The 21,218-nt window shown below is 42.9% G+C and overlaps 2 protein-coding genes across 3 annotated transcripts in view; both read left to right on the top strand.

Annotated features, from left to right (window-relative positions):
• PPP1R3F (protein phosphatase 1 regulatory subunit 3F) overlaps positions 1–12,773 on the top strand; it is a 29,411-nt gene extending 16,638 nt beyond the window's left edge. Inside the window, exons 2-4 of the mRNA XM_035141043.3 lie at positions 2,466–2,521; positions 6,647–6,723; positions 10,037–12,773. Coding sequence (XP_034996934.3) covers positions 2,466–2,521; positions 6,647–6,723; positions 10,037–11,140 — 1,237 coding nt within the window. The 3' untranslated portion in view covers positions 11,141–12,773. The remainder of the gene's footprint in view (positions 1–2,465; positions 2,522–6,646; positions 6,724–10,036) is intronic.
• GPR173 (G protein-coupled receptor 173) overlaps positions 2,503–21,218 on the top strand; it is a 44,373-nt gene continuing 25,657 nt past the window's right edge. Inside the window, exon 1 of one of the 2 annotated variants that reach the window (XM_088658437.1) lies at positions 2,503–2,521. The gene's annotated coding sequence lies outside the window, so the exon portion shown is untranslated. Of the gene's footprint in view, positions 2,522–6,647; positions 6,724–21,218 lie in introns of those variants that run through there. The other variant, XM_088658435.1, reaches the window with a different exon arrangement.

Raw genomic sequence — 21,218 nt, 5'->3', positions numbered from 1 at the left:
TGCTGCCCTATGGAAATCTACATATTGTGGGAAATGGTTTACCCATGGGACTTCTGGGAGAGACAAATGGTGATTCGGTTGTCTCTCTGTTAGCTGCAGTAGGCAGTAGATAATTACATGGTGATTGATAATAGTCAGACACATAGTCTGGCTATTAAACCACTCTGGAGATAATCCGCCCCATTCTGTTACATATGTTAAAAGTTTATATTTAATTCTAGGCTTTCCCCCCTGCTAGATAAATTTGGATAATACCTTTTGCCACTCTTGAAAACACTCTTGAAAACACTTCCGATTATCAATAATCGGAAGAGCTTGAAATAAAAATAACATCTTTGGCAATACATTCATCTTTATGACTGATATGTGGCCCATCAAAGATAATCTTAGCTTTGACCAAATATCCAAATTCCTTTTAATTTCATTCCATAGCTTTTCATAATTGTCTTTATAAAGATTCAAATGTCATATTTACTCCCAAGTACTTCACCTTTTTCATACACTTCAATCCAGTGACTTCTTCTAATAAATATATCTCCTGTATCGTTAAATTTTTCTCAATACAACACCTTTATTGGCATATATAAGACAATAAAACCATATAGACCATCCATATGTATTATAATTCTAAAACATACAATAAAGAGGGAATCCTCGGCAATCACTATTATACAGGCCAAACTACCCCAGATTTAACTTCAAAGATCCTGGTCAAAAATTGTACCATAACTAGTGAGATCAGGAGAGTCATCTCTCAGTAGAGACTGCACCACGTGTTGTTTATTGGCGGGGGGCCCAAGCCACAGAGAGGACATCGAAGGATCATCACGGAAGATGTTAAAAAGAGGGCAGTCCAAAATTATGTGATCCAAAGAGTCAGGTACATTCTGGCCACAGGTGTAGAGTCTGTTCTGGTAAGAGATGCCTCTGAGCCTTCCAGATAACACGGAGGACGAAAAGGCTTTCAAATGCATCTCATCTGGAAAAATGGTCACGCTTAATAAATGCTATAAATATGAATGACCATAAAACATTTTGGCAAATAACCTCTGGTCATCTAAACCATAACCTCCCTTCTACTGCACCTACAATCTCCCCCCAATCCTGGATTGATTCATCCTCCTCTCCACTTAATGATGATGAGCCTAACCCATAGCTGCCAAGTTATCCCTTTTTTTAAGGGATTTCCCCTTATGCTGAATAGGCTTCCTCGCGAGAAAAGGGAAAACTTGGCAGCTATGGCCTACCCCCCCCCCCCAAGTATCCCAAATTGGCCTCCTGTAGATACCGATGAAATCATGGAATTGACTGAATAATTGAAACCTGGTAAGGCCCCTGGTCCCAGTGGGATCCCTGCTGAGATCCTGAAAAAGTATGCTGATTGGTGGGCTCCACCACTTGCCATTCTCTTTACGCTTATAACCCAAAAGGGAACATTACCGAAATCATGGCTGACTTCTATAATAATACCAATCTACAAAAAGGCGATCCAGAGCAGCCATGCAACTACCGCCCTATTAGTCTCCTATCTACTATAAGCAAACTTTATTCAAAACACCTAGAGCGTTCCTTATTAGACTGGATTAAAAAGAATAGAATTATCGGTCCTGAACAGATTGGCTTTACAAAACAGAAATCGACCATAGACCACTGCTTATTATTGGCATCTCTAGCAGAAAAATATATGAAATCTGATAGGGGGAAGCTTTACGTGGCTTTTATCGATCTGAAGTGTGCCTTTGATTCAATTCCCAGAGGGCTGTTATGGGATAAATTGAAAGCTACTGGGATAGAACCTCGTCTACTTTTTCTGATTAAAATGTTGCACACTAACACTATGTGTCAGGTGAACTTCTCACCTGAGGGCCATTTATCACCTAGTCTCATGACCACTAAAGGGGTTAAACAAGGCTTTATCCTTGCCCTGCATTTATTTAATCTATTTTTAAACGACATGAATCAACAACTACTTGCTGTAAATGGCCACCCCCCTAGGTTGGGTTCCAAAGCAATCTCCCCACCCTCTTATATGCGGATGATACCGTTATCCTCTCCTATACCAGAGTTGGGCTGCAAAGATACCTAAGAGCATTCTCTAATTACTGCCAAGTAATCTAACAATTAATTATTCCAAATCAAAGATTCTGGTATTCTCTAAAAGTTGGCATTCATCCAATTGGCACATGGGAAATCAAAAAATTGAACAAGTAAAAAAAAACACTGTTGAAGCAGAGCATATGTTATTGTCCACCATTCCCAGCGTGCACGAGCGGAAGACCGACTTCACTTGAATTTTGGCGTGACTCATAAATTACACAATCCATTTAAAAATCACAATATATTTTGGGTCTCTAGTAAAAGCAATTATTTGTATCATGTTGGTTCCCACTGGTTCTTGGGGCCAACTTAGCAATGGATGTACCTTAGAACTGCACTCACTTGTCTGTCTTCTTTCTCTGTTACAGGTCAAGTGAAAACGAGCTGCGAATAGAGGACATAGCTCAGACAATCTGCCCTGAAGGTAGGTCTTCCCTGGATGTTTCTGTTCTGGCAATCTAAAGCTGGTCAGAAAATGGTGCTGGGAATGGGGTGTGCAACTCCATAGCATAAAAGGGAAAGGTAAAAAGTAAAGGACCTCTGGACGGTTAAGTCCAGTCAAAGGGTGCGGTGGGGTGCGGCACTCATCTCGCTTCAGGCCGAGGGAGCTGGCATTTGTCCATAGACAACTTTCCAGGTCATGACTAAACTGCTTCTGGTGCAACGGGACACACTGACAGAAACCAGAGTGCACAGAAACACTGTTTACCTTCCCGCCACAGCTGTACCTATTTATCTACTTCCACTGGTGTGCTTTCGAACTGCTAGGTTGCCAGGAGCTGGGACAGAGCAACAGGAGCTCACCCCACCACACGGATTCAAACTGCTGATCAGTAATCCCAAGAGGCTCAGTGGTTTAGACCACAGGATATATAAAATTGCCTTGTACTGAGTCACACTATTAGTTCATCTAACCCAGTGCTGTCTACTCTGATTGGAAGCAGGTCCTTTCCCTTTCTTCTATCTAATGTCTTTTTAACTGGAGATGCCTGACCTGGGATCTTATGCAGTGAAGGCATGTGAGCTAAGGCCCCTGCCCATAAGAGAAGGAGATGGATGTGATCAGGTGAAGCACCGTTATCTTGCTGCTTCTCCAGTTCATATTGTATCCTCTTGAAGCCACAGGGGACACACAGGCCAGACCCAGGTATCCCTCTCATTCATTATCCTGTTTGTAATCATTGTCCATTCAGATACCACAGGGGCTTGATGGAGGTTACTCTTTTGACCATCATTACCTACCTGTAGCCACCAGTGAGCCTGTCCTGCTTGTATTTATTTTTAATGCTGTGGATAATCAGTATAATTCAACTACGTTTAACTCTGAGTAGACTGAGTAAGTTAATGGACCTAACTTACTGATGCTCATTAATTTCAGTGGTTCTACTCTGAGTTTAATACCACCCAATATTACTCTGGTTTCTCTTCGGATCATATAAATATTCTGAAGTGGTCAGTCCTGCAGGTTAATTACTTAATTACCTGTCATATGAAAATATTTCCTTTCCATGCAAACACGTTCAGTTCTCCTCAGTTACTTTAATGTTATTGTGTGGTTCCCCGCCCTCCTTTACTCACTCCAACCTGACTTCTCCGTGGTGGGGGTTATGCATTTATCAACCCACTTTGGGATATTTAAAGCACTTTGCATTGTCAGAGTTGCTGATATTGGATATCAAAATAAAATAAAATAAAATAAAATAAAATAGAACACTTCATATATGCTGTCTTGGAACAAAAATCCCACAAGGTGTGCCAGTATTAGGGTTCCATAGAGCTGAACTGTATTTTATACTTGGCATGGGGCAGCTGCCAAAAATGGCAACCCTGTGTCAGTGGTCTCCATAAAGCACAGGATAGTGTCTTGACATCATCATTTCAATTCATTGGCTGCCCCAGTAGGGGTGGGAAAACACATGATGTTATCACAAGAATTCATAATATCATAGAATTGTGGAGTTTGAAGGGACCCTGAGGGTCATCACGTCCAACCCTCTGCTATGCAGGAATCTCAACTAAAACATCTATAACAGATGACCATCCAATCTCTGCTTAAAAAGGAAGGAGAGTCCACAACCTCCTGAGGAAGTCTGTTCCACTGCTGAACAGCTCTTACTTCATGTAGAGAAATTCATGCAGAGGTACTGCTGGAGATGTCTAGAGTCTCCTGTGCTGAGACTAAGATACTTAGCAGTTTGAGCCTACTTAAAAAGCTCAGAGCTGAATTTGGGATCTTTGTGGGAGCCACTACTCTATGCTAATTCCCAAGGAATCAAATGCTTAATATACATGAGATATATTCATTGTACAGTACTGTACATCCAAACAGACATATATGACATTAGCAGCTTTTTATCTGAACTCCATGTGATCCTTTAAATTTCTGGTTTGTGTATTCTGTCTCATTAAAGAACAATTTTTAATCCTTCATTCACTGTTGGCTGTGGCTCTCAAACATCTTATTACTACACTAGCCCTGTGGGCATGGATGGGACTACTCTGAATTGAGTGCCTGGAGGCTAGTAGCTATGATATAGTATCTGACTGGACAACCTCTGGGAAACACATCAGGTTTCCTATCTCTAGGCTCGCGCGTGGAGAGAAGTAATGACTCTACTTCCTCTGATTTTGCGTTATGCCATGCCCTTTGTGGCAGCCATGTTGTGTTATGCCACACCCCTGTGGCAGCCATTTTGTGAGCAGTGCCCATTGCATTTTTCTCATTGGACTAAAAAGGACAGCAGTCCCCTATTTAAATGTTTTACTTATGAAAAATGTTTTATTTCATTTTTTTATATGCATTTGTGTTCAAAGACCTTCTGGTATGGTACAAATTTAAAAAATCTACACCATGAAATAAATAGGAATGAGATTCTAGTGCAGTCTGTTAATCAGATTATTGCCCAGCCCATTAATTGCATCTGTGCAAGGCCCATTGAACCAATTTATCTATTTGAAGAATTTATAAACTGCTCACTATTTTAAAATATCATGGCAGTGTACAATAAATTATTAAATACAAAGTTCAGACAATAAGGATACATTCAAACCAGCATGAGTAATTTCATAGACTCATAGAGTTGGAAGAGACCACAAGGGCCATCCAGTCCAACCCCCTGCCAAGCAGGAAACACCATAAAATCATTCCAGATATATGGCTGTCAAGCCTCCGCTTAAAGGCCTCCAAAGAAGGAGACTCCACCACACTCCTTGGCAGCAAATTCCACTGCCGAACAGCTCTTACTGTCAGGAAGTTCTTCCTAATGTTTAGGTGGAATCTTCTTTCCAATTTCCAACAATGCTGCTCTAAAAAAACCAGGTTGAATAAAAATGACTTAAAAGAATAAGTGGCTGGCACTGCCCTCATTTCCAGGGGGAGCTTAGTCCAAAGTTTTGCTGCTACCACAGCAAAAGATCTGCCTCAGGTACTTGTTAAACCAAATTTTGGGGTGTGTTGCACCCACAATATGACCTGTGGGGTATGAGCAGGATGACATAGAATGATGTGGGGGTTGTACACATAGCTGTCAAGTTTTCTCTTTTCTCGCGAGGAAGCCTATTCAGCATAAGGGAATTTCCCTTAAAAAAGGGAGAACTTGACAGCTATGGTCGCACAGCAGCAGCACTTGGTGGATTACACCAAAGACTCTGCTCTTGAGAAAGGCAAGTTCTGTGAGAAGAAACACCAAATATTGGGACCTGAAAAGGGCAGGCCCTGCATTCTCTCAGGAGCTTGTAGACTGAATTATTGAAAATAGGTCATAACATTGTAAGCTGTATAATCATTGCCAGGGTGGTGGCTCATCCCCTGCCCTCCAAGCTGCTGCTGCTCTTGCTTGTTTTCAGTTTTCAGTTTTCATTTTAATAGAGCTGTTCTGCCCTAGAGCAGTTCTAAGAATAAGAGCAGTTAAAAAAATTTAAAATTCCACCCTTCCTTCTTTCATTTTGGCTGATGGAAACAAAATCAGAGTAAGAGGTGTGGCAGTATATGGCACCCTGTGAAACATACACACAAAAAGCCACCACCTGGTTGCAAAATGCGCTTTAGCTGGGTAACATGCAGTTTTATATTGGATTTACTTCCCTTATCTGATTAGCCTGATGTTGGGAAAATCTAAATTTAATGAGGAAAATGTGGGGCTTGCCAGTTGGATGAGGAAGATATCACATGGAACACACACACACACACACACACACACACACACACACACACACGTAGCTTCAGATCCATATTAAACTCCTGTGTGGATGAGCCCTAAAATAGCTACCCCTCTGTAAATTGTTATACTTTTAAGTATGTCTTTGGAACCAAAAGGGCCAGAATCTTGTGGGTTTTAAAAATATATAAATATAAAAGATAAGATTGTCAAGAAACTGAACTCTGTGCCCAGGAGCAAATTCTATGCTCCCATAAGTGTAGAAGTACCCAGATGGTGCCCAGCAGTTCTGAGCTGTGAGTTGCACACATTACTGAAAAATGTTTCCTTTCCTCTCCTCTCCTCTCCTCTCCTCTCCTCTCCTCTCCTCTCCTCTCCTCTCCTCTCTGCAGAAAAGAAAACTGATAGAGGCTTGGCCAGTGAATCCCTAAACCTTCCTGTTCTGCAGCCCCCACTCTCAATGACACAGGTAAGGAGTCACAAATCACTTTGGAGAGCCAATGCTCAAGTGCAGGGGTGGGGGGGACCTGTGGCCCTCCCTCCAGATGTTGTTGCTGGACTTCAGTTCCCATTAGTCCCAGCCAGCCTGGCTAAAGGACAGAGATTGTGGAATTTGTGGTCAGGCTACATATTGATGGCTGCAGGTTCCCCCTCCCTGTTCTAGCATTGTGCTGAGCCTTTGAGGCGCTTCCTGGGGAAGAGTGCCCCTTTCCGCTCCCTCCGCTTGATTAAATATTGTGTCCAGTTATTCAGATTCATTTACAGTTTGCTCTGTCCAAACTTACCTGCCAAGATAAGAAACAAGCTCCACGACTTATTCATCACTGCAACAGGGTTGTGAATGGAAACCAGTAAATGCAGTAGTACAGTGGCACCTTGGTTTTCAAATGTAATCTGTTCCGGAAGCCTCAAAATGGAAATCTCAATACGGAAAACTCAGTATGAAAGCCGCATTTCTGGTTCAACTTCCGAGGCACGTTCGAAAGCTGAAGCATTTACTTACAGGTTTACGGCATTCGAGTTCCGAAACGTTCGTCAATGGAGACATTCAAAAACTGAGGTACCACTGTACTTAAATACTAACAAAAAATTAAAAAAAATTGCTTCCAGTAACACCTTAGAGACCAACTAAGTTTGTCATAGGTATGAGCTTTCATGTGCATGCACACTTCTTCAGCTCATACCTATGACAAACTTAGTTGGTCTCTAAGGTGCTACTGGAAGCAATTTTTTTATTTAAATTTTTTTTTACTATGTCAGACCAACACGGCTACCTACCTGTAACTTAAATACTAAATTCAATATACAGTATGCTTCTTTATAACCAATGTTATAAAGAAGTTGTGGCTGAAGGCAGATGAAAGAATTTGGAAGAGTACACCGTGTGGTCTTGTCCTGGTGGAAACAGGCTAGTTTGTAGCAGGTTTGTAGCAGTAGTGCAGTTTGGCTAGCTCTTACCTGTATAATGTTTCTAAGAACCTGCTTCTCCAGATACAGTGCTTAGTTCTTAAAGCTATCACCTGCCTTGTAACAGTTACTGTTCCACTCAGGCCATGTTGATGCTATCTTTCTATTTTGACAGGGCTAACATATCCAGTTAAGAATTTTTGATGTCCTCATTGGAATCCAAACCTTCCTTTTGCATAATGTAATATTTTATTTATATACCTATTTCTTACCTCACATTTTATCTTATCTTATAATTTGTTTGTTTGAAAGTTTCATATCCTACCTTTCAATCAAATGACCCACAAAACAGCTTATAACACACTAGCTGACCCGGCCACGCGTTGCTGTGGGTCTTTCCTGTGATCCCCACCCCACGCTGTCCCGATCCATGACATATATTGCCCCTCCTCCCTCCACCTCGGCTCATCCCTGTGTTTTGGTAGGATATCCTTTCATCTGTTGTCCTTGGGGAGTGTTGGCCCCTCCCCCATGTATCTCCATACCTTGGCCCCCACCCTTGGAGAAGGAACTGTTAGGTTCTGGGTTTTATTTCCCAGTATGCACTTCTGTCTGAGGCCTCTGTTGTCCCTGGGGAGTCTTGGCCCCTACCCCCGGTATCTTCCTACATTGGCCCCCACCCTTGACGAAGGAAATGTCAGTTTCTGGGTTGCATTTCCCAGTATTTACTTTTGTCTGAGTCCTCTGTTGTCCCGTCCCCCCTGTATCTTCATACATTGTCCCCTGCGCACGGATCGTGAACATTTCTGTATATTTAGATTAAGGATGGGGGGTGATGACGTGTCCTGGGACGTAGAGAACTACTTTAAAAATCCCGATAGTTTAGATTCCTACAACATGTTATACGTAGGGGTGCCTCTGAAGACTGTACAGAAACGTGCAGAATTTGGTGGTCACGTAGCTCACTGGGGCAAGATGGTTTGAGCATATTACACTGATCCTGGCCCAAGTGCACTGGTTGTTAATTTCCATAGTTTCCGGGCCCAATTCAAAGGGCTGGTTTTCCAGCAGCTCTGGATCACAGTACCTCAAGGACTGCCTCTCCCCCATCAACTGAGGCCCTTCTTTGTGTGCCCCCTCCATGAGAGGTCTGGAGGGTGGCAACACAAAAATGGGCCTTTTCTGTGGTGGCTTCTTGTTTGCAGAATGCTTTCTCCAGGGAGGCTCATCTGGCGCTTTCACTGCATATCTTTAGGTCCCAGGCAAAAACTTTTTCCTATAAATATAGGCTTTTGGTTGATTAAACATTCTATGGCCTTTTAAATTTGATTGTGAGAGAGGGTTTATTGGTTTGTTTAAGCTTTTGTTGTATTTTGTGTTCCAATTTTGTATTTTTATGTTGTGAACCACACTGTGGTCTTTGGATGAATGGCAGTATACAAATTTTAATAATAACAACAGCCACAACAACAACATAATTACTGCCACTCTGGGTTCCTTCTGGAAGAAGGTTAGGATGCAAATTTAATTAATAAATAAATGCAATAATAACTCAAAGAGGGCTTTTTTTTTTACAGTCAAGCAGTGTATAAATTTTATGAAATTGATAATACATAAATGATAATTTAGTAACAAGTTAATTAATTAGAAAGATAGCCTCCTTAAAAAACAACTTGTCCATTTGCATTAGATACAAACTGGGAGGAAAATGTGGCAAGATCCAGGAGCTACCAAGTCCCAAGTGCTGGCAAAGTCCAGGCTCCCCGGTTGGAGAAGCAGTAAGGAACCCAGAACAGAGGGAGCAGCAAGTAGGCCACAGAAGGTGTATATGGGGGTGGCCTGGTAGCTGGCCTCAGTGATGAGCTGCACATGTGAGAGAATGTGTGGAGTGGCATGAGGTGACTCTGCAACTCACCTGAGCCCAGGAACAGGAGGATTCTGGTCTGGTGCAAGTGTCCCTCTGAGTGAGCAGCTGTGGTGGCATAGGTAGTGCCTATGTTCATGAAACATTTTGCCAAGCAAATGTACTCGTGGAGTCCCTAGCCCTGGAACTATTTGAGATTTGATTAATATCTGTTGGAACAATTGGTCTGGAGTTGAAATGGAGGGTAGACAAGGTGGCTATTTTTCATTTTCTGGTCTGCAACTGCTTGCATAAAGTGTTCTATCAACGCTGCAAAGTATAATAAACTGGTGGCATTTCTTAACATTTAGTATGAGCAAAAAAGAGAAGCCCCTGGCAATCATAATGATGAACCTTGATGTTAGCAAGGTTTCCCAGTAGCTCCACAAATGGTTGTGTTTATCGCTTTGAATATAAAATCACATTCTGCCATTTTCTCTATGTATCTTTTCTTCTTCCTCACTTTGCCCAGATTCCAGAACTCACAATCACCACCAACTCCCCAGAAAAGAAGGAACCTTCTAGAGACAATATTGCAGATTTCACCGATTCCCCACAGGCACTTGCTTTCAAGGTCCATCCGTCATCTCATGAGGAGCTGAAAGTGCCCTGGGGCTTGGTACTGGGAACCGAAACCCTTCCCTTAGGGCAGTGGGATGTGCCTGAGTTCAGCAAGTGTGACCTCACTACGGAGGGCTCTTTCATGGAGGAATGCATGGATGAGCAATTGAGAAGGTACCAAGAGTTGCCCTACCGCTTGGAGGAAGATGCCATAGACCGGGAGCTGGAGCAGCTTTACCTGTCCCACTTGAGCCGGCTTCGAGCAGAGGAGCTTGGAGGAAGAGAGAAGTGGGCTGAGGAAGGTGCAGGCAATCCTAGCAGCCCTGCACCATCTCTCATTGCCTTGCGGCAGAGTGTCTTGACTGACCGTGACCTGATAGTCAACTGGACAGGCCCCGAGAGAGCACTGAACAGCTCCCTGGCAGAGGAGATTATGCTGCACTATGCCAAGCAGCGTGGCGATGACTCCAGGGACAGTGAGGAAGAAGGATGCACGCCAGGGTATGCAACAATGGCATCATCTGAGTTGATAGGACCAGGTCGAGATAGTCCACCTGTCCTACTAGAAGGCTGCTTTCTAAACCACCTGGAAGAAGGAAGTGTCCAACGTGGCTTATCTAGGGACTCTGACTCTCCTGTCAGCTTGAGAGTGGTGTCACCCAACACTTCACGACCTGCCACTCAGGAGGCCATGGTGATGCCTCTGGTAGTCCCAGCCCGGACACTAGTGCCCCTTCCACAGCGGCCCACAGATCTGCTGTCCAGCCCTCTTGGTGCCCATGGACAGAAAAAGAGTCAGGGCCTCTTGATAGGGCAAGGCAGCCTTTGGTTGGGTGAGGGGCTTAATGTCCACAAGCCTCCTGAAGCCAATCCTGGTTCTCATAGTGAACTTGAAAAGATCTTGACACGCTCCCTGCGGTTTCTCAGCCTCTTTGTCTTCCTGCCTGTGGTCTTCAGCAGCTGCATGCCCCTCGTAGCCATTATGCTTTACCTCCTCCTGGACTGGTTCTCATAGTTTGGCATCTCTCTCTATGAGGTGTTGGAAGACCCATAAGAGGATTGTCTGCAGCTTGGCTCCATTCCTGTTTTCTTCTGAACAACCATGGTTTGATTGAGAGAAAGAGAGGGCAAGTCAAGTCCTCCTGAGAAATCATGGCATGTCTTAGTTGCGGCTGCTTATAATTTTCCAAAGTTTAGTGCACTTTTCTTTCTTTTTGTTTTGTGAAATCATTTGAGGATGATTTTTAAAATGCATTATTTACAACCACCCATGAGAAAATTCCCAGGGCTAGCTCTAAAAGATGGTATGGTTGGACACCCCATGAGTAGCAAAGAGCCTACCATCTCCAGAACATATTGTTTTCCCTTTGCATGAAACTCCCAAGAAGGGCAAAAGTAATGTGAGAAAATTCTTGGGTTGCCCACCCTGCCACTTGAAAGATAAAGGGACCAACTAAGGCTGTCTTGTCCAAAGGCTTGTCAAACATTACTGTGTGTAATATTTCTAATTTTTGTCAGATACGAATTTGCAGGAGGAGAGCATTGCATTTTTCTTCCCTGGAAATAAATTTCCTTGTTGGGGTTGGCAGACTTTAATCTGGATTTTTAAGCCTTCTCCTTTATGGTGTTTGGCTTTCAAAGACTGAAATGCTAAGCATACATACCTGGCAGGAGTAAGTCCCGTTATTTAACAGGAGAAAGTATACAATTGCACCTTTATACTTAAGAGATGCACTATGAACAGGTTTCAACTTGTTCCTTGTTTTTTTTGGGGGGGGGGGCTTATTGAAAAGAGATAAAACTAGGCTCTTTGGAAAAAGGAACAAGCATTCACATTTTTAAAGTCTAATTTAAATTTACCCATGTAAGTTTTATTTTAATCATTTTAAAAATGAATTCAGTGTATGCTTACTCTGAACATAATACTGCATAGTATGGCAACTAGAGTTCTGGGCAGGCTAGATCTTGGAGGAATCATTGGTTAAGAACCATCCTGAGTCCTTTTAGTTGAAAATAATAATAATAATAATAATAATAATAATAATAATAATAATAATAATAATGTCCCTTTAAGCCTTGCCCTTGGCCACCCATATGTGACAAAAGAAAATGGTGAATGGAGCAGAAATAAGCTAGCTGCCTCAGTTTCAAGACTGCTTTTTTCAAGGGCTAAAAATAAAACAAACACAATAATATGAAGAAAATATTTGAGTTGAAATTACCCCACTCCTGCTTAATACTGAACCATAGAGAAAGTTTTTATGGCTCTTCCAGAAAGTATACATGCTTGGACTTTTGACAGATTATGGCAACCAGTATACCAATTTTATTACTTCTGTTTAAAAATAACAAGAAAATGTCCAAACTTATCCTCAAAAAAACCCTAGAATTTTTGTATTCTTGGGAGGAAGGAAAATTGTAAATATTATTTTTCAAAATACCTTAGCATACAGTCCAGCAAGACATTCTCCTGTGCAAATGCCAGTGAAATTAATAAAAAGCTTCTGTATTCTTCTTTTTCATTTCACTGACGTTTCTGCAGGTGAACCTGGATTGAGCCCTCAGTTCCCATAAATTAGCATTCCTTTTTTCAAAAAGGCAAACATTGAGATGCTTTCCATTCCAAACAAGATGGTAACCTTTTCGTTGTTCTGTCCACCAAACCCCTGCAGAATTCAGCCGCTACCATTCCAGATGGCCTGTCTAAAAGGTGGTGTGGACCCATTTCCTTCATGCCACAAGGGCCACGCCCGTTTTTAATGAGCACCTCCAGGTGCTGATTTAATCTCTGCTTTAAGGACTCCTTTCTGCTCGTGGATTTACCCGTGCTTCTCTGCCACCAGCAGGGTCCAGTATAGAGGACTACAGGAAAGCTGCCCTAAACAAATGGCCCCCTATTTATTTTTGTACCCGGTGGGAAATCCTGACCTTTTCTACCATAGAACTAACCCTAAGATAGAGAGTTTATTTATTAACCACTAGCAGTGCAAGTCCAGAGTGCTGGGGGTTGAAGATGAAAATAATTTATTATATCCGTGTATGTGTCTGCAGCAAAACAGTAGATTGAAAACACTGTCTTCATGTGCAATAGGCTAAATTGGCATTGAACCTGCCATGAAAAGACAACCCACTTTCATGCTGCTAACATGCTTCATTACTTCCTCCTGAATGTTGTACTCTCAACAGCTGCTGTGATATAGTTTGTGAGGCCTTGTGGAGGAAGAGGGAGGTGTTTGTGTGGGTTCTGAGGCCACTTCCCTCTGCTGATCCAAACTTGGCTGTGCTTTCTCATCCAATGGCAAATACTCTCATCTAGGGAATGTAGGTATTTTTTGAAGGTGGAATGTTGCTTGTGCTTCGTGAATGGAGATTGGAGTCCAGTCCTGATTTTACAGTCATCGGTGGAAAAATCTGTATTCACCAAACAGAAGCTAAGTTCAGAATGTAACTAACAGCTACAGTGCGCTCTGTGTGTGTGTGTGTGTGTGTGTGTGTGTGTGTGTATCTTTGTTGAGTTGTCCCAAGGTTATGGTCTGTGTCCTTCCCAGGGACGTAGGAAGGGGAGGCGGTGGGGACGGCCCACCCCTGCTGCCCTCACTGAGGGAGGTGGCATTTGGCGCACTGCCCACCCGCCCACAAGTCCCAAGCCAGCCCTGAGCCGTTGGGGTGAGGCGAGGAGCTGTGCCGCTTTGCCGACGGCATTCCCCCCTTCCCCTTTCTTTTTGACAGCTTGAGGGAGGCTTGGGAGTTGTGGGTGGGCGGCGTGCCAAATGTCCACCATGTAGCAGCAACAAAGAGACAACCACGGTGATGTTGGTGAAACAATGAAAAGGTAAACCACCGTGAGGTGCACCCGAGCAGCTATCCTGCGCCTGGGAGGGCACCCTCCGCGCCACACCCTCCTCAGGAGCACACCTGTCCTGGGCAGCACAGGCATGTGCACCACTGGTCCTTCCACCACTGGTTTCTCTTCTGCCTTAGCCAACCTGTCTGCTTCCCCTCCTGGGGACCTATTGCTTATGCAAATGTGTCTGAAGACACCAGTTCCGTCTCACAACAGTCTTTTGAGCCATCTTTTGGCTGAAACGCATGTGCCACTTCCATTCAACACATCTGCAGAAGCATTAGGTAAAGCCAGAGGCATTCTTGCAATGAGACAAGGTGAGGTGGCTGCTTCAGGTGGAAGGTTTTGGGGCAGTGGGAGGCAGACAGATTTGAGTTTATAACATATAATCCAACAGGGAGATCTCCACAGAAGTGTATCACTTTAGGAGAACTTCCCAGTGGAATGTGTCCCATGTTAATTTATACTGAGGGAGGAAGTACCTTTGAATTTTTCTGCATTAGGCACCAAAACATCTTGCAACTGTCTAGGTGAAAACTAAGGCTAGTTCTCATGTTACAATGCAAGGCATGCTATGCTATGCTGCCTCATTTTTTAAAACCATTTTTAGGCCAGGTTCTTACTCAGAAATGCATCTGGGTTGTTCCATTTTAGACTTCAGTTAGATGTAGGGCTTACATGATTGAATTCCCCTCTGTCTAAAACTGCACATAGAAAACTAGCACATAATAACATTTTTCCTTACATGCCAGTTTCCTTGTGCAGAGATTTTTTAAAAATTTTGTTTGAAGAAATGCTTGGTTATAAAAGTTCTCACCTGCAGTCTGATGTAGGTGCAGCTTAGATGCTGGTTTACTACCTCAGTAAGAACCTGGGTCTGAGTGTGTTAACAACAGCAAAAAAGGGTGGAATCAGCATTCATACATGGAACTGCTGCCTCACTTTGCTTCTGCCATGTGCTGCCTATAACCCCTCACCAACTAAGTTGTCACTTTATAAGAGTCAGTGGTTTCTGCTCTCTGAACAGCATAATAATACTGTAATAATCAACCCAGCAGGAACTGTATAAAGTTTCAGATAACCTTTACCATGCATATCCAAGAATGTCCTGGAAAGTGTGCATATTAAAACAGGTTAACTTGTTATTAATAGGCACCCTTGTGCCTTTGTCTATAATGTGTGTAAAAGCTGTAACTGGCATTGACCTCTTCTGAATCCTGAAATGTACAGGTTAGAGACAACAAGCACAGAAAAGCAAGTCTCAAATTATTGAGGGAGGCAGTTCCTTCTGTGTGTTCAAGGGATCATACATGTTGTCCCATTTCATCCTCACGACAACCCTCTGAAGGTAGAGGTCAGTACTTGCCCAAGGCCATCCAGTGAGTAGGGGTTAATTTGGGCTTCCGAAGTGGAACCATCAATCATAGAATCTTAAGAGTTGAAAGGGACCCAAGGGTCACCTAGTCCAACCCCCTGCAATGCAGGAATCTCAGCTAAAGCATCCATGACAGATGGCCATCCAACCTCTGCTTAAAACCCTCCAAGGAAGGAGAGTCCACCACCTCTTGTAGGAGTCTGTTCCACTGTCGAACAGCTCTTACTGTCATAAAGTTTTTCCAAATGTTTAGTCACAATCTCCTTTCTTTAAACTTTAAGCCATTGGTTCGAGTTCTATCCTCCAGAGTAGGACAAGACAAGTTTGCTCTCTCTTCCATGTGACAGCCCTTAAGATATTGGGAAATGGCTATCATATCTCCTCTCATTTTCCTCTGGTCCAGCCTAAACATACCCAACTCCCTCAACCATTCCTCATAAGGCTGTGTTTCCAGACCCTTAATCATCTTGGTTGTCCTCCTCTGCACATGTTCCAGTTTGTCAACATCCTTCTTAAATTATGGTGCCCAGAATTGGACACAATATTCCATATGTGGTCTGACCAAGGCAAATAGAGTGGTACTATTACTTCCCTTTATTTGGACACTATACTTCTGTTGATACAACCTAGAACAGCATCAGCTTTTTTTGCTGCTGCATCAGATGGTTGCCTCATGTTAAGCTTGTGGTGCAGTAAGACCTCTAGATCCTTTTCGCATGCACTGCTAGTAAGCCCATCCTATATTTGTGCATCTGATTCTTCCTGCTTAAGTGCAGGACCTTACATTTGTCCCTAATGAAATTCATTTTGTTAGCTTGCGCCCAGTTCTCCAATCTGTTAAGGTCATTTTGAATTCCGATTCTGCCTTCTCCGGTACTAGCTACCCCTCCCAGTTTGGTGTTATTTGCAAATTTGAATTTGCAGATTTCAATTCCTTCATCCAAGTCATTTATAAGGACGTTGAACAACAACCAGCTCAGGACAGGACCCTGTGGCACCCCACTGTTTACTTTTTTCCAGGATGACAATATTATTACTGTTGCTTTGGCTCCCTTTGCTAGAAGAATGTTTTGTCATCCCACTAGGGAGAATAATGTGGTGACATAGAGATGGATAAAGGGACACACATACAACATGTTTCTGAAGGCACATGAAGCTACCACCTTCTTGAAGCTAAGTGGATCTAGGTCTGGTCAGTGGCAGGATGAGTGACTACCTGAGAATTATATCTATGCCCTTTTGGGTTCCATGGTGGAAGAAAGGTGGAGTATAAATGTAAGAAGATAATCAATCCATATTGGATGAGCTAGGAAAAACTGATAATATTTATTGTCCCCTGTCAGTAGGATTGCAGGGAAGTGTGTCAGGGTCTGGGTGTTGTGCTTATTTTGAGATGGGCTCACACTAAGCATTGTGAGAGCTGCTACTCTGGTGGATGATAGTGTATGGTGAATTGGGAAGTCTAAATCTCACCTCAGCTACTATAATTAGTTATTAAATTCATATACCACCCTTCATCCATAGATCTCAGGGTGGTTCGCAATATAAAAATATAAGATAAAAACACAAAATACACACAAATCAGTAACCCCACCCCACTAGATTGTCATCTCTTACTGCCCCCACTGCCTGCAATACTGCCTTATTTTACAGGGTTGTTGGAAGCATTACTGAGATTATATACATGAAGTTCTTTGAGCATGCAGAAAAAGTGGTATTTCTGTGGCCCCAATCTATTTAAAACTAGTTGCCCTTATTGAAATTGAACTAACTTGACCCATTTATTTCCATGGGGCTTGCCAGTGGCTTCCGGGTTGTTTTAAAATTGTTGTCAGGTTATACCTTTCTGCCAACAGAATCTAATAGGGTAAGGGGGTACTTTCCTGGTCACCTTGTGGTTGATTTGTCAGTCTGTGCTGACTTCTTCCCATGGTGGAGCAATGAGTCATACACATCAGTCTGCCATTGTTGTACATTGCCCATTGCATATGTAAAACGTATTGTGGAGAGTTGCACTCAATGTGTGCAAGCTAGCAAAGGTACTTACAGGACTGATTTGTTGTAATCAGATTCAATCCCTGCAGTGAGAAAATGGTTGCACTGTTTGAATTAAGACTTATGGTAGAAATGAACTCTTGTGCATGGGTCTTGACTCTGAGCTTGCAGAAGACTCAAGAGAAGTGGCAACGGTATTGCCTTGAAACAGAATTGCATTAATTGATAATACCCCAGCATTATTCCCTCAACTTTCCATCCCAGAGCCTTATTTCTTTCAGGTATTCCTCAACCACAAACTTCTGCTGTGGGAGCAGATCTCTGTAGAGACCAAGAACATGGAGGATGGTTGGGAGTCGTTTTTTTCTGTTGAGTACCTGTTGCCCTTTGTCACTAGCTATGGGAGCAAAGGAAAGCATGGACCATGTTTGTTCAGGGGTGTGTGTGTGTGTGTGTGTGTGTGTGTGTGTACATCAACTGAGCTGTGCCTGAATTGAAAGCACTAATAAAAACATCCTGACCACAGCATGTGTCTCTGGCAATTTTTTGGGTTGGAATGGGTGTTTGCTGAACTGCCATCCATACTGTGACCTTATGCAAGCTTCAGTGTCAACTCAAAGGCATACATTCTTCTTCAGGTAGAGGAGAAATTCTCCAGATTTGTAGCTGCTGCCTCCCTCACTGCCCTGTTTCCTTGCATCAGTGACCCAATTAGCAAGTTGGAGAAAGTATCTTCCAGAATGATAATAGATTTGCATTGAATTTATGCCAGTTTAACCAACATGAGTCTCTCATGAGACTTTTTTGTTGCTAAAGACTTCCAGCCTCCCTCACAGGGCTAGAGTTCACTGGAGGAGATTGCCCAGTCAAGGTTTGAGAGTCTAGCATAGCATAAAGGAACATGTCTCCTGAAGTCAATGATGTTCTATCAGCCCAGCCATCTTTGCCTGAAAGTACCACGGTGCTGTTTTAAATTGTATTTATTGTCACCAAAATTGGGAGGACAAAACCATTCTATCAACAGGGAGAAGGAACCTCATTGATATCAATGCCATGGCAATCTATTGCCTGAGAATTTCCATGCACATCCATAAGAACATAAGAAGGCCCCTGCCGGGTCAGACCAAAAGCTGCCTATATACAGTAGCTTAGAAACCTCTTTCTCACAGTGGTCAGCCAGCGAGAAACCCACAAGCAGGACATCAGGGCAACTTGTGTTCCCCAGCAAGTGACATTCACAAGTGTTCTGCCTCATACTGGTGGTAGTGCATAGCCACCAATAGCTTTTTCCTCCATGTTCTAATCCTGAGCACCAGGAGTCAGTTACAGAATAAGTGAAACAATGTGGACAAGAGTGCCTTTGAGCATGTGTAGGGTGCTTTAATCAGTTTTTTATGATGTAGAACTTGAACTTCCAAGTCAGTCCCAGTCAAATAGCATTATGTTTTTGCACCTGTCATTTCACTCTGAGGCTTCATCCACTCTCCAACTGAGACTAAAGAAGAAATCTTAAAACGAGCATTTTAGTGAGATTTTTTTTTGCTCGATCTGTTTTTAAGAAAAAGCAGCAAGTATAGGAGAATTTTAGGGTGTATAATCAGAGTGGAGGTCTGTATAATCAGAGCGGAGGTCCTTCAATTTTATTGTACAGAAGACACCTGTTCTGGTCTCCTGGTTTTTTTTCAGCCCAGCATATTTTCTTACTTTGCAATAGGCCATTAGCAAACAGCAGCTCTTAAGACCAAATCCTGCTCCCTGACTGATGCCACCTTCCTCCCCCCACAATTCCCAACGGCACAGTATAAGTGCTGAACTCATGTCTGGTTCTGATAATGAACTAAATCTGGGCCAGTCAGCTGAAGTCCAGTACCTCTGGCTTATCTAGTCAGAGCAAGCCCTTCTGGATCAGAACATAGGCCTCTCCAGCTTCCGCTTTCCCACAGTAGTCAGCTAAAGGCTCCTAGAAAACCCACACTATGAAGGCAATAGCTGTCTTTCACTGTTGTTCCCCAGAAATTGGACACTAATAATTCTTTCTGACAATTCAACATGGTAGTATCTGGATTCTCCTATTAACTCTACTATTCCTGATGTTATGGAGGCTTTGTTGTCCTTTGACACCAGGTAAAGATCATTTCTGTTAATCTTACTAAAATCTGAGAGATTATTTTATTCAATGCTGCCCATTTCAATAGTAATGCATTTTACCTTGTCTTATTCTTGTTAGTAACCTAGAGAATATTTTATATTGAACAGTGGTGTAGATACATTTATTAAATCAAGAATTCCTAGCAGGACCAGCCAAAGACATCTCACTGCCTGAGGCAGGTCAGCAAAGGGCTCCCCACCATTACACACCCATGGCTAAAGTGCATAATCCCCAGGGCCAGCTGAATTATTTCGGCACCTGAAGCAGGCAAAATACTATATAATTATTGATTTTTTTAAATAGAGGTGCATGTACATATAAAAAACATAACAAATATGAAAAGAACATGTTGGCTGCATAAAACAAATTGTCAATAAAGGGAAAGAGATCTACTGTTGTTAATTCTCATTATTGGAGGTAACCACATAGCTGCTTGGGATGCTGGTGGCCTAGGGGGACTAAGAGATTTATTACTATAATTAATGAATGGAAACCATGTAACATCAAAATTATCCCATTTTGCTTTACCTTCAATAACTTGTGTATGTTGGGTCAAGGGTTCAAATTACGCCATGTCCCAAATGTTTTGTACTATCCCTCCTTTGTGGACACAAAACCCCTCCCAATGCCCAGCTGTAGCCAGTAACATCACTAATAATTCTATATATACGGTACTCCTGCTATCAAACTCTGAATTCTCAGGAAATTGTTTGTTAGGTGAGCATTCACAAAAAGGAAGGAAGGAATGCTTTCTTATTTGTCAGAGATCTCCCCCTCCCTCCCACATGGTTTCTGGCGAAACAGCTGCTGCAGACCAGCAAAACACAAAAAGAAAGGCTTAGTTAAGGCTGTTTGTTTGTTTACTGTACTACACACAGGTCTGGCTGTTTGGATATTTCTATCTGGTGTGTATCGTGATGTTTGAGTACTAATTATTGTGTTTGGATAAGTGACTAGGAGCGTTTGGCTAGTGCAGGCACGGCCAACAGGTAGATCGTGATCTACTGGTAGATCACTGGACATCTGTGGTAGATCACTGGCTCCCCCCAAAGAAGCTCAACAAGTTTGGCTCCCCTAGAAATAGACTAACATTTTTGCCCTGCACCCCAAAAAGCATGGCTTTCCCCCTCCCTAGAAAAAGCTCAATAACTTTGACCTGAACTACTGCCAGCTTTAACTCTGTGAGTAGATCACAGTCTATTGGGAGTTGGCCACCCCTGGGATAGTGGTACCTGTGTGTATTGAATTCCATTACTATTACCACTTTCAATGGAGAAGAGTGCTAGAATGAGATCTAAACAGAGGGTTTGGTTGGCAATTTTGCCAAATTAAAAACAAACAAACACATTTGAACAATTTTTAGCTGTAGGGCAATCCCACCACATGTGAAGCACCGATCCTCTTTCACCGCATCCCCTATTATTTATTAACAAATTAAATAACTTAACCATTGGCTGCACTTTCCCGACACCCAGAATCTGCTGCCTGTAGCGGCAGTCGCCTCACTCTGCCTAACGGTAGGCTTGGCCCCGATTCCTACCGGTAGAGGGAATGAGGCTTGTGAATGGACGGGCTCGATAGTGGCAAGGACGGTGTGTGTGTGTGTGTGTGTGTCTCGCCTCATTCACATCTTTCTCCTTTGTCCAAGTGGTTCTTTAGCTACCCACCGGCCTTACTACCATCACCGGCCGACCCCCCCCCCCCTGCTGCACGCCGGTGCACAACCATCG

This window comes from Zootoca vivipara, chromosome 15 (assembly GCF_965207765.1).
Source record: "Zootoca vivipara chromosome 15, rZooViv2.hap1.1, whole genome shotgun sequence".
NCBI classification, from domain to species: domain Eukaryota; kingdom Metazoa; phylum Chordata; class Lepidosauria; order Squamata; family Lacertidae; genus Zootoca; species Zootoca vivipara.
This window is presented reverse-complemented; position numbering and strand designations above follow the sequence as displayed.